Consider the following 12,249-nt stretch of genomic DNA (forward strand, 5'->3'; position numbering starts at 1 on the left):
CAATTAATATTAGTTTGTAGATTAAATTTTTTTTAATTTGTTTTTTTTTTTTTGTAACGTACCCGGTCTGTTGGCTAAATAACCTGAAGGACTTAATGAATTTAATACAGCCGGACTATGAGGGCTTAAAGGTGCATCTAATGGTCCACGATAAATACGTTGCAGTACCAATCGTACAAAGCGTTGAGGTTCCGTTAGGCACTGAACAGCTGCATCATGCTGGGCATTTGTCATGTCATTGCCATTGATCTGAAAAGAAACGGCGAAAAATATTTGAAATTTAACCGACAAAGGGTAAGATGCGTGATTTTTATTCGCGAAAAAAAGACGTCCACATTGAATGTTCGTTCGATAAGTTGAAAAACTACAGCGATTAGTACTGAATTGAAAGAACTGCGAGTTTTCAAAATCCAATTTTCCATTTTAGAAACGTCGTATAAGCGAATGGACCTTGAAATCGTTTATCACTCTTGGTTTTATAGGCAAATTTTGAACAAGAAATTCCAAGTTTTGTCAAAGTTGGTACAAAAAAACACTTGCCACCCTCTAGTGATCTACATGGGAGTAGTGGCATAGAAAAACTCATTGACTAAATTTAAATTAAATTTCTATTATATCTCATGGGTTAGTGTTAATACATGAACTTAATTGGCATCTTGGTCAAAATATTAGGTTGTTCGGAGAATCATTTCAATTTTCCCAAAAGCAGATTCAATTGCATTTTTTCACAGCCAATATAACACTTGAACCACAAGCAAGCCTTGTTTTTCAAAAGATTTTTCTGATTCTGCGGCCCAGCGTTTTTTTGTTTGACGCCATATAAGCTATGGAAAGTTGTAGGCAGCGAAATCGGTAAAGCAAAAATGATATTCAAGCAAAACAAATTATTGAATGTATATGCAAAAGATATGCTGACAGAGGTCCGTCAGAGCTGATGAAAAGAACATAAAGAAATTAACTAATGCAAGCTGACGAATAACAACTCGTACGATCGCTGAAAGGTTACATCCATCTTTTCGATCAAAAAAAAAAAAAAAAAAGCAAATGACTTTCCGAACAAGCCAATAGTATTTTTTCGTGGTTCCTATTATTCCACAGAAGCTTAATTATTTTTATTCCCATAAAAAAGTTCTAAGAGAAAATCAAACATTGTCGTTGCCGAAATACATCGTGCACTGAATGTGCCTACGTATTTCCGAATTCAAAATTGCAACACCCTGGAGATTGGCTTAAGCCAGTCGTCCAAGTAAGCATATATAGGAAGAAGCAAGTCTCATTAAAAGTGCTCCGACAATTAAGTTTTGCTTCAGGGGATAATTTATTTTTTAGATTTTCCAACCTTGCTTCGAAGTGTTGACGCGAGTCACACTAAATGGCTTACGAACGTAATCTTTCCGAAACGAACAGAAACATATTTATTGTTCGAGCAATATATTAATGTTCGAAAGAGATAGAGCCAGCCAGCCAAACTTTTATATTACTTTAAATTTATATAGACGTAGTCTTATCTAGCAATCTGCAAAACAAAAACAATTCAAAACTCTATTCGTTTTCAACGATAGCGTATTTCTGATTAGTTTTAAACGGAATCGCGCAAGCACAAAAATTATTTCTATCCCTTTGCATCAATACGTGAAATAACTAACTGTGTTTTTTAACCATGATATGGACATGAAAATGAATTTTACATTTACATTTACACTTTGGAGGGATCATACTTACTGCCATTACGCGGTCTCCCACCGTAATTTTACCATCGCGATGTGCTAAACCACCTTCAGTTATGCGTGAAATAAATATTCCATCACAGCCATCCTTGTACGGAGGTGAACCACGGCCCCCGGCAATGCTAAAACCCAAACCCTGGCCAATTTGATCGCGTATCAATGTTGTGTGCAATGTTATATAGCTTAGCAATGCATCCTATAAAATATTCACAAACAGAAATATTTAAAGATAAATTTATAGTAAATTAAAATAATTGTGTTGGTGTATGCAAAGTGCAATACATTTGAAAAACAAAAAAAAAAACACACACACACGTATATATATATATGTATACATAAAAACGCTTTAACCTCAATGCTTTACCGCAAATTTATGGAAAAAATAAAGAGAGAAGCAAACAACACCGAACAAAGTAAATGAATGCGAATGTCATGAACGAGAATTTCAGATACCCCGCAATGAATTTAGAATTTTTGCCCGCCTAACGGCCCAAAGTTAAATGTTGGTTAGTTGGAGATATTGGGCAATTCTTATAATCAAAGCTAGTAAAGAGAAATACTTTTTAAAATTTCGCCTTAATTGACATTATTTTCAGCGAATAGACATAGAACTAGATCGACCTAAAATGACTCGAGGGAATTTTAGAAAATATATGCACTGTGTGTAAAGATTTTCTTTCTCGGGAATTTCAAACGCGATAACTATGATATAAGGCATCTTGATCATTTAGAGTGAAGGATGCAAAAAAAGTCATTGTTAACTGAAAATTTTACATCAATGCTTAACATTTAATTAACTTTTGTGATGTTGTTCTCGAGTGTTACTATAGCAATAAAAATATAGTAGAGCAACTAGAAGCCATATTTTTCATTATATATATATATATATATATATTTTCTTTTAGTTCGAATGATACGACATTTTCAATTGACAGATTTTTTAATTTTTGCATTAAAAATAGAGAAGTGTGTAAATCTGCATTTTTAACAGAAATCCTTATATAATTTTATGGATACTTTTACCGTAACTTTCATTTTGTTTCTTTCTTAGAAAGAGAAAATCTCTGGGAATAGATTAATTATATGATTTTTACATTTTCCAATAATAACATGACAACACTGAGAAATTTCGCCTAGAGACTACTAAATGCAACAGACGTACAAACATTATAAAAACATTGGAAAGAACTCGGTTGGTAGCTTTTAATGAATGAACTTTCCGATTAAACTTGCTTCAGTATTTGGGTCTTGTTTAAATGAATTAAATTTTCAATAGACGACAGTAATCCATACATATTAGGTAATGTAAAAAATATTAAGCTTTTTATTTATAAAATGGCATTAGGTTTCATAGTAGCATGTCCAGAACGTTACTTAACAGCTAGCATTACTAAATGTGCAAATTATTACGATATGGAAAATGTATTAGATATTGCACGAAAGAGTGTTTCAAGCAACTAAATCAAATTTCATAATTTATCCCCTTATATGCAAGTAAAAATCCTAAAGCCGGTTAAAAAAAGGTTTCTTCGAATTTTTTTATATACAAAGGAGGCATAGTGGCTCTAAGAAACCGATGCTTTTTCCATGATTTCGTTTTCCGTACGGCTATAGGTCACAATTGTACACCTACGGCAACAAATTCAACATTTTCTGAAAATATGACACAAAACCTAAGGATCATAGGAATATTGGAAAAATTGACTTTGGAAAATGGTGTATTTACCTCCTTTTTTTTGGAAATGTCAAAAATCTTTTATAGAACTGGCGATTTTCATTTTTCGAAAAAATGTCAGAGTGTTTACTACACAGTGTTATCGTAAGCTTGACCCGATAAATGGGTTTAAAGTTTCAAATTTTAATTTTCAACAAATTGTTTTTTTTTTTTTTTTTTTAATGTATGATGCCTACGTCAAGCAGATTCCTTCCGCGGTTTTACGTGAGTACCTATTATGAAACCCTCACCTCACGGTGCCCGCTGACATCGTACAGATACATTCTAGAAATAGGAGCATGTGTCACTCTAACAAGCTGAGGCCTATCTACTGCAATTGTATTAATGGCTTTGCATATTTTTCTTGGCATAGGGGAATGGGTTGACATTTTTTCCATTCTCATTCGTTCCCTTGAATTCCCTCTGAAACCTTAAAAGCATTTGATTACTTATGAATAAGGTACGGCGAGCTAATCGAGTCGGCTGATGCCCATAAGGCACTTCCAATAGTAACAAATGTATTCCGAATTTCGTTCGCTCTTCGGCGGCTCAGTACTTTTTTAACAATCTATTACAATTGTGGTTATGGGTATTGTTTAAGTTAATGTAATCCATTCTTTAAGGATATTCATTTAACCTTTTCGACGAAACTAAATACTGTCGGCAATTGTCTACTGTCTCTGATGGAAAAATGTTCCTTGTCTAAGGACAATTGCATGTTTAAAGGAAAATTCTAAATAACAAAGAAATTTTTTTACTCGTATACAGAATTTGACAGAATTTAATTTAAATGTTTTCCTACAGTACGTATGTACGTACGTACGTATTGCTGTTGTGTTGCTTTTGTGTGTTTAAGGTATACATATATAAGGGACGTAAGTAAAATTTACTTTTAAATTACCAACCTTGGAATTTTCGACAATCCCATTTGTTGATGTTGCATGTGGTTGTTGGTCTTGAAGTGTCATCGCTGTTGTTGCTGCTGTTGCCGTAGCCACTGTTGCTGGTGTAGTAAATACATTTGCCTGATAGTTTTGGAGATTGTGCTGTTGTTGAATTTGATGTTGACTATCTGCGGGAATTTCTATGGGGGGTGGAATGGCTTTCTCATGAGTTGAATGTTGATGCTGTTGCTGCTGTTGTTGTTGTTGTTGTTGTTGTTGAATTTGTATAGGCAAAGGACGTGCTTCCACAGATATCTACCGATAAGAACAAAAGAAAACCATAGTTATGATATTTTTATTCTTGAAATTCTCTTTTATTCGATTTTCTTACCTGCGACAAAGAGCCATCTTCACTGAACACCGGATGGCCAATTAAACGTGTCACTTCACGCTCTACTACCAAAACCAAAACTGAACCGCAAGCCTTCAACACTTGCACAGCCTGATAGTGATCAGCGTCGACTACCGAAATACCGTTAACTTTAAGCACTTTATCGCCCACTTTTAAGCCGGCCATATCCGCTGGACCACCTTCGGTGACACGTGATATAAAAATACCCTCATCATCACCTTTAAAAGGCGTCGATCCCTTGCCACCGGCAATACTTAAGCCAAGACCGGCCGAAGTGCGTTCAATGTGAATTTCATATTGCTCCAAACGCAATTCCGTAATACCATCGATGGCATCTGTTAATGCAAATGTACATACAATTGAGAACATGTGCCCCGACATAATAAGAAGCAAAAGAAGGAATAGTTTGAGTAACAGTAGCAACAGTAGTACTAGTAGTAGTAGTAGTAGCTGTAGTAGTAGCAATAGTACCAGTAGTTTGGTAAACAAGATGTGTGTGCACAAGCATGTATGTGAAAGGAATTACAATTTTATCAATGCAAGTCACGTTTAGCAATTACCAACTAAGAGTATTCGGATGTGCATAAACAATTACGAGGGGAAGAAACTAACAAATATAGCATTTTTCTAAACTTCCTTTAACGAAAGCCTCATTACCTGAATTTTCTCTTTTTGTATTGTTTTTTTTTTTTTTTGTTTTTTTAATTTCCTTTATCGAGTGTATTATCATGTTTTCATTAACATGCATATATTGCTTACCATATTGTTTGGTGCGCTGGTTTATATTATCAATCGGGGGATACGTTGTGACAATTCTGACACGTTTATCTTTGCGTTTTAGTGAATTGTTAGGGCTGCGATTCGCCGAAGCCAATGAACTTCGTAAACTGCCGGTGGTTGTCGGACTGCTATAACCGCTATTCGTATGTTGTGTGTAGTTGTTCGTACGACCATTCCGACGTGGCATCGTATTATTGCCTTCTTTGACTTTAATCTTTACATTAAACATTCTGACGATATTCTCCTTGGCTCGACTTCATATGTGCACATCTACGCATATATTATTGCGCGTATTTAGAATTTATTTTAATATAATAAAAATCTTCACGTCACTGCAAACGCACAAAGGTTGTACTTAAAATGTCTTTTGCCTTATAACTCTTAAAACTGAACATTGCTTTAACTTATTCATCTGGCCTTTTGCCAGCTCGTTGATCTTTTATGGGTCATACTTCCTTATAATGCTTTAGCTTGTGGTCACAAGAACGAAAAAAAAAACTAAGTCAAACTCGACAACATTCGAAATTCTATTGCTCACGTTATGTGTGAGGGTCGTGGTAGGAAAACTTTCGTCAAAATCCAAAGAGAAAATGACTAATCGGGATCTCTGTTCTTTCAATATGATAATTAAATTATACCGCTATTAAAATAGATTTCAATGCTGTCACTTAATCCTATGCACTTTCATACCAACTATGCTTCGACATTGTAATTCTTAGACTAACTACTATGTCATATCAACATAGGGCCGATATAGTACTATTTGAAATTATTAGTGAAGGGACTAGGGTGGCCGTACGTTTGATGACTCTTTTGTGTACCATATAGTAATGTTTTTAATCCTGTCAAAGCAAAGTCAAACATTTGTTTGTAAGTGAACCCACGTGGGGTGCCACTTTTGTGCAACGGATTAGTGTATTAGATTAGCATACTCAAAGGATTAAAAGGTCGGGGATTGTAATTGCATATGTTCTCGTAAAGGCAGCTATCGCGACAGTAATGGGGGAGGGAATTTCAGTTTTTATCCTAGAAAAACTTTACAAACTCTCAACAAATGCAGGCGCGAATCCACAAACAGATGGACGATCCACACGATTAATGATCCATTGAAAAGTGTTCTTCAACTTGGTTGATGTTCATTTCTATTCTGTAAGGTCTCTGAACCGAGACTCTTCACTTTCACTTTGAACCGTAAATGACTTTATTCAAGTGAACTTCATCATCTTAAAAGAAAACCTATTTGCACTCCTCATAAGACATTCGTAACATAATCTTTTAAGCCAAAGATTATTTTATTGAGTTTCGTACCGATACTGAAATTGCATAATTTCGAACACTTTTAACAAAATATATTTGCGATTGAGTAAAAAGTTGCTTCCTATTTTACAAGATCTCTATTGCACGGGTGATAACTTTCGCAGATGCCATCTGAAAAATACTGAATACGGTCTCAAACCGGGTGATTCATGTAGATTCTGCTAGGGGACAGACGAAACGGCGCCATCACAGCCTGTGCGAATGCGTGGCCGTCTGCCGGATCAGATAAGAAATGCGTGGCGAACTCATTATAACGTATGACGCTCCGAACCTGAAGATGGGACTCATAAGGAATCTAAAACTAGAATGTTAGAAGCACGGGCGAGTGCAACAGACCTTTTCAGTCCGCAGTAGGGATTGCTTCAGCAGCTTGCAATACAATACAGTAGAGTACAAGATAAATAAAGTAACAATTTTTCGATTCCTACATCGAATCGTAAATTATATCACTCAAGTCTACATAACTGCTGCAATAATTTCTTTTATTAAACCATATTTGGGAGAGAGTTTTCTTTTTTATGTCATACTTTATGACGAACGTAAGGTGTGCATCATTCGATAGACGCTATAGAAATATTAATTTTTTAAATTTTATAAACAATGTAATGTACTGATATATATAATGCCAAATATTTACTTGGCATCGATAGAAAATGTTCAAACCGAAAAGAATGAAAAAAGAGAAATGAAATTTTGCAAAATAAATAAAAATCCAATACATTTTGTTTATTGAAATTTAATATGAATTTTTTTTTTTCTTTACATATTTTTTAATAATAAAATCCTATAAAATTCATAAAAAGGTTATTGAATGACTGCCTGAATCCACAAACAAACAGACACCACAAGTTGAACGTATTACAAAAAAAAAAAAAAAGGAACGAAAGAGAGAAGAAGAAAACAAATTCAAGGATCAATTTTTTCTTTTTTCAATTCCAATAGAAACACAAAAGCAAAAAAGTGCAACGAACTTGGTGCTTCTAAGATGTGTTAAGCAATCTTGACTTTTTTGTAGTCAAGAAGAAGAAATTAATTTAAGAAATTTTTTTGCAAAATTTATATAAAAATTATTCATCAGCATTTATTCATCTGTGCAATTGTTTAAGTGTGCTTATGTGTGTATGTGTGGATGTGTAGACAAACAATAAAAATATAAATACAGCACTTTTCCATTATAAAGTGTAAATAAATAATGATAACCAAAAAAAAAACACAAAAACAGTTTTTAATATTTAAATATTTTCTTAGACATATGGGCATGACCTGACGTCATCACATGTGTTTTACATACATTTAACAAGAAAGGCGTCTACGAATGTTATGATGAAAAAATGTGTTAAACGATTGATTGAAGATTTCCTAAAATCTACTAAGGGCCCAATTAATTTCCTCCGTAGAAAACAAAATACTCCTCGCTTTCAATGCGTTTGCTCTAAGCTATGAAGCCTGATATGTAAGAAAAGATTATATATGTTTGCATTTTGTATACTTTCACATTTATAGCTACATACAATACTGGAACCGAAAGATGACTTGTTCTTGGATGCTATGAAATTATGAAACTAATTTTTTTTTTTTTTTTTTTGGTGGATTGGTACTATTGTCTTTGAGATCTATGAAGAGTTCCAAAGTTGCTTAACAATCAAAGTGAAGTTAACAGTTTCCCTCGACTATTGCGGTGCCGTGCGCTACGAATTTCTTCCGCTAAAGCAAACTTTTAGTAAGGTGTATAGTGTGGAGTTTATGAAGGTGATGACAGTGATCTGAACGAATAGATAATGGTTTCACTTTATGTTTTGCCCACAGTAATATTTATTTTGTCCGCATATAGGATTTACATAAATCGAATTAAGATCTCTCAGAAAATGTCAACCTGACACCATACAATGAAATGATACAAAACTTTGCCTTTTGCTACCTGTCATCAGTGAAAGTATTCCAGATAAGTAAGGCCGACCCCACTGAATGCCCTGCATAAAGTCGCTTAATAAAACTCTTCACTTTTGGGATAAAATACCAAAAATTATATTTGTTGTAGAGGCATACCTTTGGAATTTGGAGGTCGCTGAAAATGTCAACTAAAGTGGTGCACACTTAGCAAACTCAATTTACTGGTTAAAGATTTTAGTAATTTTCACTTGCTTCGATCATAAAAAACACTTCGTCGTTAACGTGTTTGGATTTCATCAGGAGCCCTTTATATGGTTGGGTCTAAGTGAAAAACCTTTTGATCCAAATTTTAGATCAAGTTACTCTTAAGAACCAATTTTCACCATAAAATATCAACAATTGGACATTTTTGCCATATAAGAGCTTATTTTTTATCGAGACCTTTTTATTAGGTGGGATCCAGAAAATACCCTTACGTTGCTAAGACTATTTATTGTTTATACCAAATCATTATTATGCATGAATTACCTTTGAATATTTAAATACATCGGTGGACATCAGATGGGCAGGCATGCAGACAGGCTTAAATCAGTGTAGAAAATGGTTCCGAATCGATCGATATACGAAGAAGTGAATCTATCCTAAGTTCTTTTAAACAAACTTGATATGCTCTGTATCCTTTAAGTGGTATGGGGATGGGGAATGGAGACTTTTCGATTGCCTTTAAAAAAGACATTCGTTCGCGGGAAAGGTCTAATGGTTGCATTTTGACTAACAAATCTATATATTTTATCAGTGTGTGTATCCAATATTTGTTATTTTTATGTAATATTCTATCGAATGTTTAAGGATTTCCCTAGTAATTTAAACAAGTGGTGTTTAAAGTTATTGATCTGATGTACACAAGCACTTTCCCACCTTTATGCTTTCTAATCAAATATATTTATTATGCAGAGTAATTTGTTTTTTTTTTTTTGCTTCGAATATCAGAAATAAAAATAAAATGTTTATAATACTGAAGTATAGGATAATAAAGCCAGACACAAAAATGCGATTAGTAGTTATATAATAATAAACTTGGCTAACAGATGCAAATGTGAAAAGTAAACCTACGAAAGGTCGAGGATACCTTAAATGGAAACTTATTTTACATATGAAACATTGTTTATATAAAATTTCAACATTATTTTCACTTCTTTTCTGTTGGGCAAAATACCAAAGAAATTGTGTTTCACACACAACCAGTTGCAATGGATTTCAAATATTATCTATGTGTGCGTGTATATGAGATTACACACATTCAGGTAAAATAATAATTCTAGACAAACTCGAATTCGTCAGGAACCTTGAAAGCCTTATACCCATTATTATTGTTTTTCTTGTTGTCACTCATCGTTATTGTTGTTGTTGCTGTTGATGGTGCAACTGATGTGCGCGAGTTATTACATTCGATGCGAGAATTGTTCGTCTTTTATAAGGAATTTTTTAATATATCTACTCGTATTAGAGCTTTGAGTAGAGGATTCGTCGAAATTTATTATTGCGGGGCTGATGATGATAGTATTTTAATGCTTTCATCAATTTCAAGGATATGTTAGCAGCGAGAACGAGAATCGTATTATTTCTTTCTATCTTTCTATCTTTCGTCTATATTCTGCTTTTGCGGGTAGAGAAAAATATCACCTTTAATTTTTTTTCACTTGGCCTTAACAATCAATAGCTGCTAATATTTTATGATTTCAGTTTTCTTTAGTTTTACACGTGAATAAGCTTTTGATCATCTTTTCTCCATATTTTTCTTTATGGCAGTCAGTTTCTTATTGTTATTATTGCTTTTCCTTTATCGCAAGTATTATAAAAATTCTTCGCCAGGCAAGAAATATACTGTTGTGTATATGGGAACGGCATATGCTTGCGCTTGATCTACAGAAACGCCCAAAAACATTTAAAGGTGCCATCCCATGGCGTGTGTAGTACACTCCTGCTTATACAGTAAGCAGTAATTTGAACTTTTCATTTATTTTAAAATTTTTTTTTTTTTTTTTTTTTCAAATACTTCTCTCTGGGGCGATGGGGATGCAGTTACGCATCATTTTCTTTTTTTAATAATATTTCTCTAGGTATAAGTTTCTTTGTGTCTAGATGTAGAGCAAAAAATTTTATTTGATTTTTTTATAAACCCTTAGGAGAGTAGAAGGCAAATGCCACAAGAGTCTCAATATTGGTGACAGTAAATTTTCTTACTATATTTTCCTACTATTTTTTTTTTTTTTTTTTGTTTTTGTTTTTTATGCAAAGATATATTTGTATACACTTTCTAACATTTGTACGTTTTGCTGTCGCTATGCAAACGAGCTACCATTGAATACGTGGAATTATCCTATGTTAGTGTGTATGAACTTTGCTTCATAAATATGCATCCATTTAAAAAGAGTTTTATTCAAAAGTTATTACTCTGTACTTTAAAACTTTAACTTAGTATACGTGAAAATCATTTGTTCAAACTGGAACTTTCATAAAAACCGAATTTAGATTTATTCGTTATGCTTTGGGTTACCTTAGGTGCCCAGGGTGCGTGCAAGCTACGCTTACTTAGACTATAACAATATATATATATAGCATTCGTAAACAAAATGAATGAGAAAATTATATTCAGTCGCGGGCGAATCTTTTACAGCTATCACCGTTATCCTAAAGAATGTGTATTATATAATATAAATGTTGTACTTTCTGAGTAGCAGGCATGAAACACGAAAAGCGAAAGTGTTCACGATTTTTGTAGCATAGGCGGGTGAATGTTGAAGCACTGTAATTTCGAAATTCTTCTACAAATTCGTTTTTGTGAACGGGATAATGCTTACCGCAGATAATATACATATCCACAGACGGACGGAGGGACAGACGAACATGCTTAGTACCTAAGAATTTATATACTTTATATGGTTTTTTAAGCTTGCGTCTGCGCGTTGTAAACGTGTTGGGAAAAAAATTCAATTTTGGTTCACTATAATATTGGGTAGGCGCGGTCAATTTTCAAAATATACGTTCAAATTTTTGTAAATGCGTCTGCTGTAGTTTAAGCGTAATAAGTAAAAAACGAATTGTTTATTCCCTTTGAAAAAGAGAGTCGTTCTCAGCTTAAGCGGCATTATAGCCGTGTTCCTTCACGGGTTCGCCGATTTTTAATACCAATCTGCTTGCAAGTACACCCAATTTTTCTGCCAAATTTGAACTCAATTGTTTCATTTTTGTGGCTAAGACAATGTTCGCGATAGACGGACAAGCAAACATGCTTAAATAGATTCAGATGAATACCGCATTTATTCACATTGCAACACATACATTGTGCAACAAGTAGATGACCACAAGTTCGGATTTGCTGGGCTGTTTGGCAGGCCAACTCGCAGGTTTATAATAAATGGAAATGGATGGATTTAAATAATGTACTCAAGGATACATATGATTGCTTTACTATTTACCCTTTTATAATATACTTAAAACGAACAGCAGAAAAACTGACTACTG

General features: G+C 33.8%; 1 protein-coding gene across 17 annotated transcripts in view; it reads right to left on the bottom strand.

The window, feature by feature from the left end:
• The window catches only part of LOC119641713 (protein lap4), a 309,554-nt gene that overhangs the window by 215,088 nt on the left and 82,217 nt on the right, over window positions 1-12,249 (bottom strand). For 15 of the 17 annotated variants that reach the window (XR_005247877.1, XM_038040526.1, XM_038040525.1 and 12 more), the window contains 4 exons: window positions 4,717-5,072; window positions 4,347-4,640; window positions 1,723-1,923; window positions 63-249 (listed from right to left, as the gene is read on the bottom strand). Coding sequence is in view for 16 of the 17 variants with exons in the window: in XM_038040526.1 (XP_037896454.1) it covers window positions 63-249; window positions 1,723-1,923; window positions 4,347-4,640; window positions 4,717-5,072 (1,038 nt within the window). In the remaining variant the exon portion in view is untranslated. Of the gene's footprint in view, window positions 1-62; window positions 250-1,722; window positions 1,924-4,346; window positions 4,641-4,716; window positions 5,073-5,496; window positions 7,559-12,249 lie in introns of those variants that run through there. The other 2 variants (XM_038040523.1, XM_038040522.1) reach the window with 2 other exon arrangements.

This window comes from Glossina fuscipes, unplaced genomic scaffold (genome assembly GCF_014805625.2).
Source record: "Glossina fuscipes isolate IAEA_lab_2018 unplaced genomic scaffold, Yale_Gfus_2 174, whole genome shotgun sequence".
NCBI classification, from domain to species: domain Eukaryota; kingdom Metazoa; phylum Arthropoda; class Insecta; order Diptera; family Glossinidae; genus Glossina; species Glossina fuscipes.